Source organism: Crotalus tigris, unplaced genomic scaffold, assembly GCF_016545835.1.
Source record: "Crotalus tigris isolate CLP2741 ecotype Arizona unplaced genomic scaffold, ASM1654583v1 scf7180000024367.1024689, whole genome shotgun sequence".
Taxonomy (NCBI): Eukaryota; Metazoa; Chordata; class Lepidosauria; order Squamata; family Viperidae; genus Crotalus; species Crotalus tigris.
The window spans coordinates 747,608-765,086 of record NW_024100536.1 but is presented as its reverse complement, the minus strand read 5'-3'; the positions used below and the strand labels follow the sequence as shown (position 1 = coordinate 765,086).

Genomic DNA, 17,479 nt, shown 5'->3' with positions numbered 1-17,479 from the left:
CCACGGTCACGTGATCAGAATTTGGACGCTTGGCAACTGGTTCATATTTACGACGGTTGCGTTGTCCCGGGATCGTGCGATCCCCCTTTGTGACCACCTAACAAGCAGAGTCCATGGGGGAAGCCAGATGCACTTAACAGTTGTGTTTCTAACTTAACAACTGCAGGGATTCACTTAGCAACTGTGGTTAGAAAGGCTGTAAAATGGGCCAAAATTCACTTGGCTGCGTCACTTAGCCACAGAAATTTTGGGCTCAGTTGTGATCGTAAGTCGAGGACTACCTGTAACTTGTCTGGTATATATATGTATTTTAATGATTTCTAATATTATGTTCTGTGTGTTAGAGGAAGGAAGAAAAAGTCAGAAGTTAGTCTTGGGGGTTCAGGGAAGAGGGGTGAAGTGGCAGCTGGAAAGCATCAAAGGCAGATATGTCCCCTTTCAGCAAGTTCAACCAAACCTCCTGCTTTTTTTCTTTCCATTTGCTTTGCGGTGCTAATTCCCAGCTGAGGGAGAAAAACTGGTCTGTCAGGAAGTCCTGCCTGCAGCTGTTTCTCTGCTATGTTGTTTGTTTGTTTTTTCTCCTCAGGACGGTCCTGCCACTCTCCTCACATCTGTCAAAAAGAAGGTTAAAAATGTCAGCATTTTATTAAAGGTGAGTGCAAAACTCAACAGGGTCCAGAAAAGCAAAAGAGCTTTAAAGAATTTGAAGAGGGGTGCAGGGTAGAACAAAATGTGAGCCCTAAGTTCCTTTGCCATTTTGGGGGGGGGGGGAATGTCACTCAACTCTCACAGAGACGGGCTTGGCGGGTTGTTTTACATTTTCAAACATCAGTTCAAAAAGGGCCCTTAACAACCAGGATTAGAATATTTTTTTCCCCTATAACTTGCTTTTTAGGCATGAAAAAGCTTCTGCGTTTCTGAGAAATTTCTAATACAGTAATCCTCGACTTAGGAACGGTCCCTTCGGAACTATTCAAAGTTATGACGAACCACCACCCCACCTCCCCCACCCCACCCCCGCGCCTCCAAGGGTACTTACAAACCAGGCCTTCCCACATGACTGTATTTTGGGCACTTGGCAACCAGCCTGCATTTACAGCTGTTTACAGCATTCCAGGGTCACGTGACCACATTTTACGACATTTTTCTCCAAAGCCAGACCATAGTGAACCATTGCCTCGCTTTGGCATTCATTTAATGACCTCCCAAAAATGGTTGATGAAATCAGGCCGGTCACGACGGAGGTTCTGCATCATGACCATCGTAACCATGATGGGCAGGCTTCCTTACCGTCAGAAGTCGAGGACCACCTGTATTGCACAATTAAGTTTGGACGCAAAAATCCCTCCCTCTTTTCAAATGAGATGTTTGTTACGAACGTTTATATCATTTTTTCCTCCCTTTTTGTCACAGAAAGAAGATGAGGAGGAAGAGGAAGAAGAAGACGATACGGAAGGAATCCTCCTTGGGCGTGGTTCACGGGCAGCCCTGCTGCCAGAAAGAACACGGGTAGAGAAATTTAGATGGGTTGGGGGCAGAGGGGGAAGGAGTTGTATCATGTAAGACTGAAAAAGGACTGGGCAGGTCTTGAGATACTGCTTAGCTCAGAGGCCCCCAATCTTTTGGGCACCAGGGACCGGTTCCATGGAGAGGGGTTTTTCTGCAGACTGGAGGGGGCGTGGTTTCGCATGCTGCCTGCATCCTGCAGATGGGGCTTCTCTTGTTTACGCGGACTGGGGGTTGGGGGCCCCTGGCTTGGATCATACTTCTTCAAGCTCTTCCCCACCACCATCCCAAAACTGTTGGGACTACAATTCCCAGATTTGTCTGCGCGGCCAGTAGCAGGCCAGGTCACAGAAGGCGGAGGTAGTCAAATTAAAGGAAGGATGGAGAGAGGGATCTTCCGATGCTTTGTGAGCATCAATCTTTCATCTTTCCAGAATGAGCTGACGGCTGAAGAGAAACGCCGGGCACATCAGAGAGAACTGGCCATGCAGCTAAACGAAGAAGCCCGGAGACGCTTAACGGAACAGAAGGGAGAACAGCAGATCCAGAAGTAAGAATTGTGCGCGACGGGAGCAATAATGGTGTTTCTCCTGTTTCTACCTGGGGGCTATGTCCCATGCAGCCGAAGATCTACGCCTGGTCATATGGGACAAGAAAGCATCCCTCTTTCCAAAAGATATTTGAGCTTACCAATAGAAGGGAATATTTGTAGCTCAGGATTGAACTTTGGGGTCCTTGATCCTTTCTGGAATTGGTGGTTTTCTTGCAGACATTTTATTACCTGACTAGATGACATCATCAGCACTGATAACATCTAGTTTGGTTAATGAAATGTCTGCAAAACAACCACCAAGCACAAGAGCACCAAGGACCCACATATTTCAGCTTGGTTGCCTCTCTGCGAGCCATCTTTTTTTATTTTTAAATACGTTTTATTGACTTGTTAACATAATCACCTTAATATTTGGTAAACAGCATATTGTCTGGGTTTATATTTAAAAAACAATAACAATTAGTTTCTATAATATTATAGTCCACATAGTAGCTTTGCTTGATTTTTTCTTCCAATAATATTCTTACAATTCTTATTATTTTGATAAATAACAAATATAAACATTTTTCTAATATTTCTGCAAATAATAACCACATTAGTATGAAGCTTCTTTTTCAGCTTGGTTGCCTCTCTGCGAGCCATCTTTTTTTATTTTTAAATATGTTTTATTGATTTTTTAACATACTCACCTTAATATTTGGTAAACAGCATATTGTCTGGGTTTATATTTAAAAAACAATAACAATTAGTTTCTATAATATTATAGTCCACATAGTAGCTTTGCTTGATTTTTTCTTCCAATAATATTCTTACAATTCTTATTATTTTGATAAATAACAAATATAAACATTTTTCTAATATTTCTGCAAATAATAACCACATTAGTATGAAGCTTCTTTTTCAGCTTGGTTGCCTCTCTGCGAGCCATCTTTTTTTATTTTTAAATATGTTTTATTGATTTTTTAACATACTCACCTTAATATTTGGTAAACAGCATATTGTCTGGGTTTATATTTTAAAAACAATAACAATTAGTTTCTATAATATTATAGTCACATAGTAGCTTTGCTTGATTTTTTCTTCCAATAATATTCTTACAATTCTTATTATTTTGATAAATAACAAATATAAACATTTTTCTAATATTTCTGCAAATAATAACCACATTAGTATGAAGCTTCTTTTCTAACTGATCATCTTGATTGACTTGTCATAGATCCTGTTTACAAAATTCTTGTTTAAATTTATTTTCCCCACAATAATCAAAACATTCTTACCGGTTAAGATTTTCTCAAAGTTAATTACATGTAAGTATTTAAGTCTTTTTCCTCATACAGGCCATTCCAACACTTTTACATTTCTCATATCTTAAAAAAAAAAAGGAAATTAAAAAAAGAGAAGAAAAAGAAATAAGATAGTATACTACTTAAAATACATGTCCCTCTTAGGCTAATACACATTTATATCCAGATTTTTTCTCTTCTTTTTAACCATATTCAAATATATATTTAATCTTTAAATGTTCCATTTAATAAATTCAATTATCTAACTTTTCTGTTCAAAACATTTTTATCCATTGAAATTTTCTCAAGATCAATTACACTTAAGTATCTAAAACATTTCCTTTATATAAACATCCCAACATTTTTATATTTCTCATGTCAAAAGAAAGAAAAAAAGAAAGAAAAAATACTATGTACTTGAGGGGCTCATCCCTCTTAAACTAAAATTCATTTATATCCAAAATCTTTCTATTTCTTTAACCAAATTCAAACAGATGTTTAATTTTTAAATATTCCCTCTGATAAATCCCATCATCTAATTTCTTAATTCTCACTTAGCCTTTTATTTTTTTTGCCAAACATCTTTCCTGATCAATATGTTCCACTGGATCAAAGAATCTTCCCATAGTCTTGTAGATGTTGTTGTAGGTACAAAAAGCAAATCAAGTAAGATGTTTTTATGGGAAGATTTCGCCCATTCATATTTGTTGAAAATCTTTTCCTTTCTTTCTCTCTTAATTTCTCTTACCATTTTTGTCTCTCAAATTTTCGTAGTTCTCCTGACAATTCTGTAATCCATTTTAATGAATCTTTTTTCTTGTCAGACTTATTTTTTGATCTTAGAGTATAAGTTATCTTTTCCACGTCCAATGTTTCCTGCAAGTTTTTTTCCAGCTGGGTTATGTCATACATCCTTCTATTGTTAGGTTCCGTCTTTAAATCTCTTTCCTCTGGTTTATATTCAGTTGTCTGTTTTATCTGCTTGCTGTCTATTTTTATTTTCTCAGAGTTTTTTTTTTGTTGTTGTAAAGTTAAATTGGAGATGTATTCATTTATATTTTCAAAGTTACTTTTAATTTCCTTGTGGTTTGAGATCATTGTTGTTTGAATTAGTTGCAACATAGCATACATCTCCTGGAAAGTGTTTGTTTTTTCTTGGTATATTCTTTCTGCAGATCTCTAGCCAAATATCAAGGTTTTCCTTTCTCTGCAAACAGCTTTAGAGTCACAGTTGAATAGGTATTTGTAATCCGGAAAGATCATTTTTTCCCCTAAAGTTTATAATTCTTGCTTTGTAGGTAGCCCAAAATATTTTCTTTTCTTTTTTTGTCACAGCTGTTCTTTGTTATTATTGAAGGACACAAAAGCAAGTTACCGTAAATGCCGGCATACAAGGCGACCCGGCGTATAAGACGACCCCCGTCTTTATAGCCGGGCCGCATTCCTAGAACGTCGTCTTATACGCCGGAAACTACCAGTATTTCCGGCGTATAAGACGACTCGGCGTATAAGACGACCCCCGTCTTTGGCGCCGATTTCAGCGCTCGCGGAAGTCGCCTTATACGCCGGCATTTACGGTATCTTTTCCTAGTCTTTGCCAGTTCCTGTATTGGAGCTACTACTGTTGTATATTTTCATCCACCACTAGATGTCAGCACCAGTTCGTTTTTCAGTTTTCAAAATAAACAATTGCTTTTCTTCTATTTTCGTGATTTAAAGAGAAAGTCTTAACAAATTCCACCAATTTCAAACTTATCCAAACTTAGGTCTTATATTCATTTCATTTCAGTATATTTCTATCCCCCATAAAAAGTTTAATTTGCCGCTTCTGTCTGTGGGAGGGTGGGGCAAAGATCCCCCTCCTTTTCACCTTCGGAGGCTTTTTGGTTCTTTTTTGAGGAAATCGATTATCAAGTAGGAGAAAATCAATGTTCTTACCCAGATCCAAGCACGTTGTTTACAGTCAGCTTAAAATAGTGCTTTTGGGCTTTGGTTGCTTGTAGCTTGGGCTAGACTCTGGAATTTCCAGCCTTTCTCCTGCTGGTTTCTGGGGGGCTTTCCCTGAATGATCGGATCGACCGCCGTCTCTCCACAGTCGGCAGGGCTTTCCTCCTTCTTTGTCGCCCCTCCGGGGTGACTTCAGGCCCATTTAGGGTCCCCTAACAGGCAGAAATCGGCCGTAGGGTACAGAGCCCCGCGATCCCTCGATTGCTGCGCTACTGTGCAAAACTGGAAGCCTGCAAGCCATCTTCCCTAAGGCCTGTAGGAGATATATGGGGACCTTTTACCCTGTCAGATTTCTTCTCCCTTTCTGCTTCTTCACAGAGCCCGCAAGTCAAACGTGTCCTATAAGAATCCGTCTCTGCTACCTAAAGAGCCTTACATTCGGGAGATGAAGATTTACATTGACAAGAAGTATGAAACGGTCATCATGCCTGTTTTTGGCATCGCTACTCCATTCCACATTGCTACCATCAAGGTACGAGGACTTCTGTTCCGTGGGGAAAGGGTAGCTTACTCGCGTCTTAGGAAGGTTGCAATTCCGTAGAAGCAGGAGCAGGTAATGGTTTTGAAAGGGAAACTGCTGAAAAGTGACACGATGCGCCGAAAAAATAAATAGAGAGCATTTCTTTGTATAGTTGTGATCTTAGGAGAGGGCTGGGCGTAGGAAGGGCCACCCTATCACTGGAGGGGAGGAGACCTCAGATGTTTCAGAGTGTGCTCTCCTCTTTGGAGGAGAAGGGGGGGGGGGTCAAGCTGTTTTCCAAAGCACCAGAAGGCAGGACAAGAAGTAATGGATGGAAACTAATCAAGGAGAGAAGCAACCTAGAACTAAGGAGAAATTTCCTGATAGTTAAAACAATTTACTCAATGGAAATGGCTTTCCTTCAGATACCCTGGGTGCTCCATCACTGGAAGTTTTTTAAAGAAGAGATTGGACAGCCATTTGTCCAAAATGTTATAGGGTTTTCTTCTTAAACAAGGGGCTGGACTAGAAGACTTCTAAGATCTCTTCCAACCATGTTCATTTTTTGTTATTCTGGTTTTCTCCTACAGAACATCAGCATGTCAGTAGAAGGTGACTACACTTACCTGAGGATCAACTTCTACTGTCCCGGCAGTGCCTTGGGTCGCAACGAAGGCAACATCTTTCCTAACCCAGAAGCCACTTTTGTAAAAGAAATGTGAGTAAATTGCCTTCCGGGGCATTGCGGTTAGGAAGGTGTTGTCCTTAACAGTGATGGCAGTTTGTGTGTTTGTTTATACCTGGGCTTCAGGGCTGGTATTCTTTAGTCGACTTTGGATTGTCTTGCGTTGTAACCCAGGCTTTGATAAGAAACCAGAGGCCTTCTGGGATTTGGTGGGTTTAATGAATGGGAATTCTTAAAGGTCTAGACCAGTGGTGGCGAACCTATGGCATGGATGCCAGAGGCGGCACTCAGAACCCTCTCTGTGGGCATGCGCGCCGTCGTCCCAGTCCTAGGCCTTCAGCTGGGCTTTATAAAACCTTTTCGCTTTAGGCCTCCGTTGCCGTGTGCAAAAAAAAAAAAAAAAAGGTTCAATCAGTCAATTTCAACTTCTCGCAGGAAAAAAAAAGATCTTGCAAAGTTGGAATTGATTGATTGAACTTTTTAGTCCCACCCAGTCTGCCGTTACCATCGCAGCCACACCCAGCCAATGGGCCACACCCATCCGGCACCTGACGATGCATAAGTGGGTTTTGGGTTGCAGTTTGGACACTCGGGTCTCTAAAACAGTGTTTCTCAACCTTGACAATTTTAAGGCATGTGGACTTCAACTCCCAGAATTCCACAGCCAGCAATGCTGGCTGTGGAATTCTAGGAGTTGAAGTCCACATGCCTTAAAATTGTCAAGGTTGAGAAACACTGCTCTAAAAGGTTCGCCATCACTGGGCTATATCCCAGGCAGTTTCCCTCACACTCCTTTCTGCTCCCAGACTTCAAAAGAGGCTCCTAGCAGCCCCGTCAATTGAACTTCATTGTCATCACTGGGCCCCTGCTAATGCTAACCCTGCTCTTCCTTCAGAACATACCGGGCATCCAACATCAAAACACCTGGGGAACAGACAGTCCCGGCGCTCAACCTCCAGAATGCCTTCCGCATCATCAAGGAAGTGCAGAAGCGGTATAAAACCCGTGAAGCCGAGGAGAAAGAAAAGGAGGTGAGCCCCCGGGGAGGGGTTTCCAGGCAAGCATCTCCCAAAGATGGCTGGAGAAACCAAAGAGATGTGTTTGCTGAGGACAACCACCGGGCGTGGCACCTTTAGCAGACAACAGAGACTTTGTGGAGCAGAAGCAGCTGAAACTTTTCCTTTCCTGCAGGGGATTGTCAAGCAAGACTCTTTGGTGATCAACCTGAACCGCAGCAATCCAAAACTGAAGGACCTCTACATCCGTCCCAACATCGCCCAGAAGCGGATGCAGGGATCTCTGGAAGCCCATGTCAACGGTAATGGCGAGAGGCACAGAGCTTTGCCTCTGGGACAGACCGCCACCTAAGAGGTAGCTCAAAAGCAGAACATTGAAAGAGGTTCCTCTGGGCTTCACCACCATCTCTTGAGCAACCCCATCCCTGGAATTTTGCCCCGCCTGCCTAAGATTTGTGTCTTCCATATTTCCATGCCCGAGAGGCGCATTGGCTCTGGCTTCATGATGCTGGAGGTAATCTCTCCTCCAGAGGTTCGAGCCCTAGCACTGCGGGGCAGGGTGAGCTCCCGTCACTCACCTCAGCTTCCGCCCACCTAGCAGTTTGAAACCATGTTCTGTGGTTAAGTAGATAAACAGATACCACTTTGGTGGGGAGATGAGCTGGTGTTCCGTGCTGGCAGTCAGATTCCTGCCAGCTTCCTGGTTGCAGCGCCCGTTCTGCAAGGCAGCTCTGGTGGAGGGAGAGGGCCTTGGGTGACACTGCAGGAAGAGCCGCTGGTCTCTCTGGGTCAGTGGTTCTCAACCTGTGGGTCGGGACCCCATTTGGGGTCGAACGACCATTTCACGGGGGTCACCAAACAACGCAGTCTGCCACTTTTTCCCCCTTTTCCTTGGCTGTGCTACTCCCTTTTATTCTATTGGCTTTTAAAAGCCAATAGAATAGACTCTCTTGAATAGAGTCTAATTCTATTGGCTTTCAAAAGCCAATAGGAATTGTCCAGGCTGTCTCTGCCCTGCTGAGCCCGCCAAAAGTCCCATTCTGCAAACGGTGCTGCACCAGTTGAGTAGTCCTCGACGTACGACCGGTTGAGCAGTCCTCGACTTATGACCAGTTGGGGGTCGCGGCATTAAAAAGGTTGAGAACCACTGCGTCTGAATGCTAAGCCATCTCGCCCTCCTGTGGCACATCTTCGGAAGCGCACAAGTGTGTCCCAGGCATAACAGATGTCTATGGAGATTCTCAAGTCATCCAGGTCATAGTGGTTCCCAAGGTGCTTTTTCAGGAAGCACCTGGATGTTCTTGTTTTTCCTTTGAAGATGTTTTGCTGCTCATCCAAGAAGTTTCTTCAGCTCTGACTGGATGGTAGGGAATGGAAGGATTTATACTCCTTGCAGACAGCCGGGGGGAGTAGGGATATGACATCACCTATCTCCAGTCTACAACACAGTCCTTTCAACAGTTCCAAGAAGGCTCCACACCCATTTGCACCACTCAGATGACCCTGAAGACACAGATAAGCCTCCAGGTAGCCTCAAATGATTCACTAAAACAATGCAAATGACCAGCTGTCAGCAAGGAATATACCGTATTTTTCGGTGTATAAGACGACTTTCTAATCCCTGAAAATCTTCTCAAAAGTCAGGGGTCGTCTTATATGCAGGAATATACTGGTAGCTGTTCTCTGAATTTAAAACCAATCTGCCCCCTAGTGGCCAGCCCTATTTTTTTTTTACAGAAATAAGCACTAACAGGACAAAGCTTTCTAGCAGCAAAGGAGCTCCTACTGTGCTCATCTATAAACAGAAATTCAATATTGTACTGTATTTTCTGGCGTATAAGATGACTTTCTAAACCCTGACAATCTTCTCAAAAGTTGGGGGTCGTCTTATACGCCTAGTCGTCTTATACGCCGGAATATACGGTAGATCCTTCCATTCTCCACCATCCACTCAGAGCTGAAGAATCTTCTTGGATGAGAAGCGAAACGTCTTCAAAGAAAAACAAGGAAGTCCAGTTGCCTCGTGAAAAAGCACCTTTGGGTCCCGTAACAGAGCCGGTCAGTTGACAGCCAAGCTACTACTATGCATTCACATTGTAGTCTCCTGGCTGATGTAACAACGCCACGTTGTGACTAAAATAAATAAAAATACCTGTCCATGCCCATTTTCAATCTGACGACCCAGCAGCAGATGGCCTTCGCCCCCTCATTGCGGCTTTTCCTCCACAGGCTTCCGTTTCACTTCGGTGCGGGGAGACAAAGTGGACATCCTGTACAACAACATCAAACATGCCGTGTTCCAGCCCTGCGACGGGGAGATGATCATCGTGCTTCACTTCCATCTGAAGGTACCTTTCTGCCTTGAGCAACTAGGACAGTGGTTCTCAACCTGTGGGTCGGGACCCCATTTGGGGTCGAACGACCATTTCACGGGGGGTCGCCAAACAACGCAGTCCGCCATTTTTTTCCCCTTTTCCTTAGCTGTGCTACTCCCTTTTATTCTATTGGCTTTTGAAAGCCAATAGAATAGACTCTCTTGAATAGAGTCTAATTCTATTGGCTTTCAAAAGCCAATAGGAATTGTCCAGGCTGTCTCTGCCCTGCTGAGCCCGCCAAAAGTCCCATTCTGCAAACGGTGCTGCACCCGTTGAGTAGTCCTCGACTTACGACCGGTTGGGGGCCGCGGCATTAAAAAGGTTGAGAACCACTGAACTAGGAGAAGCTGGAGGGTTGAGAAGGTGTTCACTGTTGGAAGTGGGTAGCGAGGACAGACAAGGAGCTCGGTTTTCTCCATTCACACAACCTGCTGTATTTGAACTGCAAGCTTTGTGGTTTGCGAGGTAGGTGCAAATTCTGAAAATGTTGTGTGCATCCTTATCTTGAGGAGAAGCTTGGCCCATCATTTATGGTTGGGGGGGAAAGCTGTTTCGGCCCGGTTTGGCGCTCCCATTGTTACCAATAAAGGAGAATATTTGTAGCTCAGGGCTGAAATGAGGGATCCTTGGTGCACTCCGAGGTTGATTGTTTTCTGGCGGACGTTTCATGACCCAAACTAGGTAGCATCATCAGTGCTAATGTATCGCTAGCACTGATTATGTTGCCTAGTTCGCTAATGCAATATCTCCAAGAAAACAGCCAAGCTCAGAGAGTACCAAGGAACTCCTATCGTTCTCCCCTCCCCATGACCAATAAGCTCCCACTCTTACGTAAGCACAGACTTTCCGGACTATAATTCTGCACAGAGCTGCAGCTTTATCAGTTCCCTCTCTGCCCTGCAGAATGCGATCATGTTTGGGAAGAAACGCCACACGGACGTGCAGTTTTACACGGAGGTGGGCGAAATCACCACCGATTTGGGCAAGCACCAGCACATGCACGATCGGGACGATCTCTACGCCGAGCAGGTGAGGATAGGCTGCTGGAAGCCCTGCGGGACAGGGAGAGCTGGGAGCCGGGAGATCCCATTGGGGCCGTTGTGACTGATTGGTCCCTCTTTGCCCCAGATGGAACGGGAGATGAGACACAAGCTGAAAACGGCCTTCAAGAATTTCATTGAGAAGGTCGAAGCGCTAACCAAGGAGGAATTGGAATTCGAGGTTCCTTTCCGAGAGCTGGGGTGAGGACTGCTTGAGTGGCCTGGTAGCTTTTGTTTGAGTGCCGCAAGAGGCTGTTCGCTTGAGCTCAGGTGAGACAGGCAGAGTGCGCAAGTTTCAAGGCACCCCCGAGACGGGCGACAAATTAGATAGATAGATTAGGTAGCTTAAGAAGGTAGGTATAGATTGATAGTCAGATAGTTTAGGGGTCTTCAAACTTGGCCCTTTTATGACTTGTGGATTTCAACGTCACTCATGCTAGCTGAGGAATTCTGGGAGTTGAAGTCCACAAGTCATAAAAGGGCCAAGTTTGAAGACCCCTGAGAGAGATGATAAAGAGGGATGGATGAATGCATGGATGGGTGGGTGGGTGGGTGGATAAGTGGGTGGGATGGATGGATGGATAAGTGGGTGGGTGGATGGATGAATGGGTGGGTGAATGGATGGATGGAAAAGTGGATGGGTGGGTGGGTGGGTAAGTGGGCGAGGTTGATGGATGGATAAGTGGGTGGGTGGATGGATGGATAAGCAGGTGGGTGGGTAAGTGGATAGATGAATGGTGGGTGGGTGAATGGATGGATAAGTGGATGGGGGATGGGTGGGTGAGTGGATGTATGGGTGGATAAGTGGGTGGGGTTGATGGATGGATAAGTGGGTGGGTGGATGGATGGATAAGCGGGTGGGTGGGTAAGTGGGTGGGTGGATGGATGAATGGATGGATAAGTGGTGGATGGGTGAATGGATGGATAAGTGGATGGATGGATGGGGGTGGGTGGGTGGATGTATGGGTGGATAAATGGGTGGGATTGATGGATGGATGTGGATGGATGGATAGATAAGCGGGTGGGTGGGTAAGTGGGTGGGTGGGTGGATGGATGGATGGATAAGTGGGTGGGTGGGTAAGTGGATGGATGGATGGGGGGTGGGTGGGTGGGTGTATGGGTGGATAAGGGTGGGGTTGATGGATGTGGATGGATGGATGGATGCAGGTGGGTGGATGGATGGATGGATGAATGATAGGTAGATAGATAAAGATAGATGGATAATAGCTGGTAGAACTCATCCAGATGAGAAACCAGAAATAAGCTGCTTATACCTACCACCATTCAACGAAGTTACAAAAGCCCCCATAGAAGTAGTTATGACCCAGTTCTGACCAGGCACACACCCACGATCATGTAACTCCCTATCAGGCATTCAGTAACCAGCCCATATTTGTGGCCCTTCGTCGCATCCCTCAGTCATCTGACCGCATTTGAAGATGTTTTTGCTGAAAACCGGCAGTTGACAAAAACGCCCCCCTCGCGAACAGAGGGTTTCCTTCACAACTGTGGCACTGGCTTTATTGGCCACCATGTTCGCTTGATGACCGCCACAAAAAGGTTGTGAAATCGGGTCAGTCCAGTGGGTAACCTGCTATACAACCTGTAATGGTGTGACTCCATTACAGTCATAAATCAAGGACTACCTCCATACTGTATTTTATTTGTTCCGTCCCACTCCATTCTTCTCAAGGGTCCAGTAAGTTGTCATTGGGCTAGGAGAGCAGCCTTATGGCTGGTGCCAGGAAATAATCCCCTGAAGAATTTCCCTAGATTCACAAACAAGAAGCTGCCTTTCAACACAAACATGGCAACTAGCCAAGACCTCGTAAGGCAGCCACATCTTTCCCCAGGCGTGTGCAACCGTTTTAAGGAGTTGCCACAAGGTGTTAAGGACATTCTTTGTGCACTCTGACACACCTTTCTGCCTTTGTCAAAGTCCTGCTGGTACCTATGAACGTGGCAGGGCTGGTCTCTGATTTCTCTTGAGATTGTGTGATTGTCTTTCCTATAACGGGATTATCATTGTCTGCTCTTTGCCTTCCTCCTCTCCTGCGAAAGGTTCAATGGCGCCCCCTACCGAAGCACTTGCCTGCTCCAGCCAACCAGCAGCGCCCTGGTGAATTGTACCGAATGGGTGAGTGTGCCTTTGCTAGGAGAGGCGGGATATAAAATTAGGAAAGGGGTGGGCCCTTTTTTGTGTGGATCTGGTCCTCAGAGCTTAGAAAACGGCAATTCTGACAAACTGGCGTGAGTTGCCCTACCACCCACAAAGAGGACAGGGCTCCTACTGTGTAGGCCAGGGGTCTTCAAACTTGGCCCTTTTATGACTGGTGGACTTCAATTCCCAGAATTCCTCAGCCAGGCACGCGTGCCTGGCTGAGGAATTCTGGGAGTTGAAGTCCACCAGTCATAAAAGGGCCAAGTTTGAAGACCCCTGATGAAGGCCTTCTCAAATCCTCACGTGGTTCAAATACTGTTTACCTTCTCTTAATCTGCATTTCCATTAAGTGATATTTACTGACTGTGGTCTTCAATATGCTAAAGTGGTGGTAGCATGTTAGGAGTATGGTGGCTAGCGTGGTTAGGACGCTGGGGTGGGGGTTAGCAAGCCCATGTTCAAGATCCAGGTGCTGTCATGGGGCAGAATTGAGCTCCTGTCCTTTTCTCCAGCTCGTGCTGGGAACCTGAAAAGAGCCCCAAACTGGGTGTCCCCAGGCAACGGTTGTATCCCTGCTAATTCCTTCAACCCGGAAGCGCCTCGGCGCTCCTGAGACGAGCACAGTGCAACGGTAGCACGGTCAAGCTTTGAGAAGAAAAGTCGGTGGCTATTTGCCGTCTCCAAACTTAGCAATTTAAGGGCTTGTGGACTTCAACTCCCAGAATTCCTCAGCCAGCCTCGTCCCGCCGGAGAATTCTGGGAGATGAAGTCCAGAAAGTTTTCAAAGTTTTGGGAGACCCCTGGTCTAGGCATTGCTCCCGTGCGCTCAAAAGTCTGGAAGGCCGATCCAGTTTCCCTTCTTCCATTCCTGCAGCCTCCATTTGTGGTAACGCTGGACGAGGTGGAGCTGATTCATTTTGAGCGCGTGCAGTTCCACCTGAAGAACTTCGACATGGTCATTGTTTACAAGGATTACAGCAAGAAGGTCACCATGATTAACGCCATTCCCGTGGCCTCGCTCGACCCCATCAAGGAGTGGCTCAAGTGAGTATGGACACAGGTGGCTTATCCCTGGCCTTGGTGCAATTTCCCCTCGTGGGTAATTGTTGAGGTCTTAAGAGACATCCAGGGTCCCTTCCAGCCCTATAAAAAGTTGTCCCCTTTAAAGCCCTTCCTGGCACAAGTCTAGACCAGGGGTAGGCAACCTTGGCTCTTTTGTGACCCGTGGACTTCAACTCCCAGAATTCCTGAGCCAGCATAGCTATGCTGGCTCAGGAATTCTGGGAGTTGAAGTCCACCAGTCATAAAAGAGCCAAGGTTGCCTATCCCTGGTCTAGACTGTCTGAGGAACCATCTCACCTCGATGGAACTGGCTGTCAGAAAGGACGTATTGCAGACCCTGTCAGTCCAGGAATTTCAGCTGACAGGCTCCAGGAGGAGCCTTTTCTGCCATAGTTCCTGCCCTTTGGAACATCGTACCCCCCCCCTTCAAGATGAGATCTGCACACACCCTCCTAACCTTCCATAAAGGCTGAAAACCTAGATCTGCCAGCTGGCTGGGGGCACCAATGGGGGTTAACCACTCTGACGTGGCTGTCCGATTAAATGAAGACCCCCCCCATCTCACCCCTTTTATGCTCCTTTCCCACCGTCTTTCAATTATAAATTCTTCCTTCCTTCCTTCCTTCCTTCCTTCCTTCCTTCCTTCCCCCCCCTCTCTCTCTCTCTCTCTCTCTCTTTGCCTTCTTTCCTTCCTCTCCATCTTCCTTCCTTCCTTCCTCCCCTCCCCTGCCTTTCTCTTTCTTTTCCTTTCTTCTTTCCTTCCTTCCTTCCTTCCTTCCTTCCTTCCTTCCTTCCTTCCTTCCCTTCTCCGTCTTCCTCCCTCCCTTGACCTGACCTGCCCCCCTCCTCTCTCTATTTATTAAATTTATTGGCTGCCCTTCTTAGCACTCTGGGCAGCCACAACATTATTGTTATATCATTTTAATGTTTACTGGTTTTAATGTTTGTAAGCTGCCCAGAGTCGTCTCTAGACAGGACGGGTGGCATATGAATCAAATAAACAAATAAATGATTCTATGATGCTGATAGGTGTGGTTCATTAGAATTTGTGACAAAGGGGACATTTTACACAACATTTTAAAAAAAAGCTCATTCAAGACTTCTTCTCAAAGGCAGTGTTTCTACTGTAATGCTACCGATTATGTTTCTCCAATGCCAGTGAAAAATCCGGGGGGGGGGTGTAGTTTACCTCCACCCTTATTAGTTTATATTTACCACCGAAATGAAAGACATTGGCGTCTGGCTTTGTGAAGAGAGCTGATTTTGAGAAGTGGGTGTGGCCGCTCACACTGTGATGAAGGCTGTATGCTCATTCTCCTCCTTCCTTTTTCATTTGCATCAGCTCTTGTGACATTAAATACACCGAAGGGGTACAATCCCTCAACTGGACCAAAATCATGAAAACAATTGTGGATGACCCAGAAGGATTTTTTGAGCAAGGTGGCTGGTCGTTCCTTGAGCCAGAGGGAGAGGTATGCTGGATGAATCAACCTGGGTAGAAGGGAGGTGTGGAGCCCAAACACACACACACACCGCAGCACACTCATGTTGTTTGGAGGTTAGGGAGGTGTCAGTACCAGGGACTGAAAGGATTATTAGAGGATGGAGAAAATTGTGGGTCGGCTTGAGTTGGATGTTGTGATGTGTGTGTTTTGGCGTTATGTAATGTAATGTATATTTTTATACACTATGGAGATAGGACTGCAGGACATTTGTCTAACACAGACATGTCAAACACAAGGCCCAGGGGCTGGATGCGGCCTGCGAAGTGGTTTCATGCGGCTTGCGAAGCCATCCTGGAGACAGTGAGGGAACGGCCCCTGCTGCCTTGGCCCTGGCCCAGGCCGGCCGGGAGCCAATGTACAATTTTGTGGTGGCCCTCTATGCTGAAACGCATTCAGTCTTAGCTCCACAAGGCTGTCTGGAAACAGCGATGAACCAGGAGAACCTTAAGCAGCAGCCTTGAGGAAGTGGGGCTGGGTTTGGTGCCACAGGTGCTCAAGGGCCAGGCTGGGCATTTGACCTCTGTTGCCCAGGGCTCCGGGCAGCCTGCACCACCATCCAGTCCCCCACCACCACCGCATGGCCTGAGAGGAACAGTGAGGCTCAGTGGACCATCTCTTGGTACTTGCCCCGGTCCCACCCCCTTCTGCCAGAGACCCTCAGATCTGTCCCACTCCTGCCCAGGCCCCCACAGGCACCCTTGATGCGAACGATGTAGAGCTGACCACGCCCACCCAGTAGGCCACGCCCACTCCACACCCACCCAGTAGGCTGCACCCACCCAACCCCCTGAGGGCAGCCGCAATGCTGATGCGGCCCTCAATGACATTGAGTTTGACACCCCTGGCCTAACAGATCTAGAATTGTAGCATGCCTTCCTTAGCCTCAGGCATACCTCTTTCATAAGGGTCCTAAATCTGTAAAAAAAACCCAAAAAAACAACCAACAACATGTTGTTCTTCACTAGCAGGTTGGAATTGTTCAGATTCTTGTTATACAGTGTTGGTTTTTGAACCCAGACAGGGGAGCAATCCCTATCCGGTACTAAGCCATAAAAACTCCTAAAGGAGTCCAAGCTGAATGTCTTGGCTTCCTTCAGAGATGCCCTTCCTGTCTCCTTTTCCTTCAGGGAAGCGATGCTGAAGCTGGGGAATCGGAGTCCGAAATAGAGGACGAGACATTCAACCCTTCCGAGGAAGAGTACGAAGATGAGGAGGAGGACAGCGATGAAGACTATTCTTCAGAGGCAGAAGAAACAGGTGAGGAAAGGAGGAGGGGTCATTGTGGACTTCTCTGGAGGATTCCTTCCCTTGTCATGTAAGGTGCGTCTTCTCCCTGTCGCTCTCTGTTCCTCTCCCTCCCTCCCTCTCTCTCATCCCTTCCCTCTTTCCCCCTCTCCCTCCCTCTGTATCCCTCTCTCCTCTCCCCCCCATATCTCTTCCTCTCCATCTCTCTCCCTCTCCAAGAGGTGTACTTTATATTAGCTTCTCTGTACAGCAGCCAATCCTGACTCTTACTTCTCTTTGACAGACTACTCCAAAGAGTCCCTGGGCAGCGAGGAGGAGAGCGGGAAAGATTGGGACGAACTGGAGGAAGAAGCACGGAAAGGTAAACATCGTTCCCTCTTCCAGTTCTCGGTGGGAAACCTCTTGGGACCAGCTGGGGCTTGTGAAGCTGCTTTGGGCCTACTTTTTTTCCCCATCCATCCATCCGTCCCAGTGTTTCTCAACCTTGACCATTTTAAGGCATGTGGACTTCAACTCCCAGAATTCCACAGCCAGCATTGCTGGCTGTGGAATTCTGGGAGTTGAAGTCCACATGCCTTAAA

General features: G+C 46.2%; 1 protein-coding gene across 1 annotated transcript in view; it reads left to right on the top strand.

Annotated features, from left to right (window-relative positions):
• SUPT16H (SPT16 homolog, facilitates chromatin remodeling subunit) overlaps positions 1 to 17,479 on the top strand; it is a 34,575-nt gene that overhangs the window by 14,952 nt on the left and 2,144 nt on the right. The window contains exons 11-25 of the mRNA XM_039327781.1: positions 587 to 652; positions 1,414 to 1,509; positions 1,941 to 2,056; positions 5,668 to 5,821; positions 6,400 to 6,527; positions 7,390 to 7,525; positions 7,686 to 7,812; positions 9,740 to 9,858; positions 10,789 to 10,914; positions 11,014 to 11,126; positions 12,987 to 13,062; positions 13,961 to 14,130; positions 15,491 to 15,620; positions 16,781 to 16,910; positions 17,182 to 17,259. Of these exons, the coding sequence (XP_039183715.1) occupies positions 587 to 652; positions 1,414 to 1,509; positions 1,941 to 2,056; positions 5,668 to 5,821; positions 6,400 to 6,527; positions 7,390 to 7,525; positions 7,686 to 7,812; positions 9,740 to 9,858; positions 10,789 to 10,914; positions 11,014 to 11,126; positions 12,987 to 13,062; positions 13,961 to 14,130; positions 15,491 to 15,620; positions 16,781 to 16,910; positions 17,182 to 17,259 (1,765 nt within the window). The remainder of the gene's footprint in view (positions 1 to 586; positions 653 to 1,413; positions 1,510 to 1,940; positions 2,057 to 5,667; positions 5,822 to 6,399; positions 6,528 to 7,389; positions 7,526 to 7,685; positions 7,813 to 9,739; positions 9,859 to 10,788; positions 10,915 to 11,013; positions 11,127 to 12,986; positions 13,063 to 13,960; positions 14,131 to 15,490; positions 15,621 to 16,780; positions 16,911 to 17,181; positions 17,260 to 17,479) is intronic.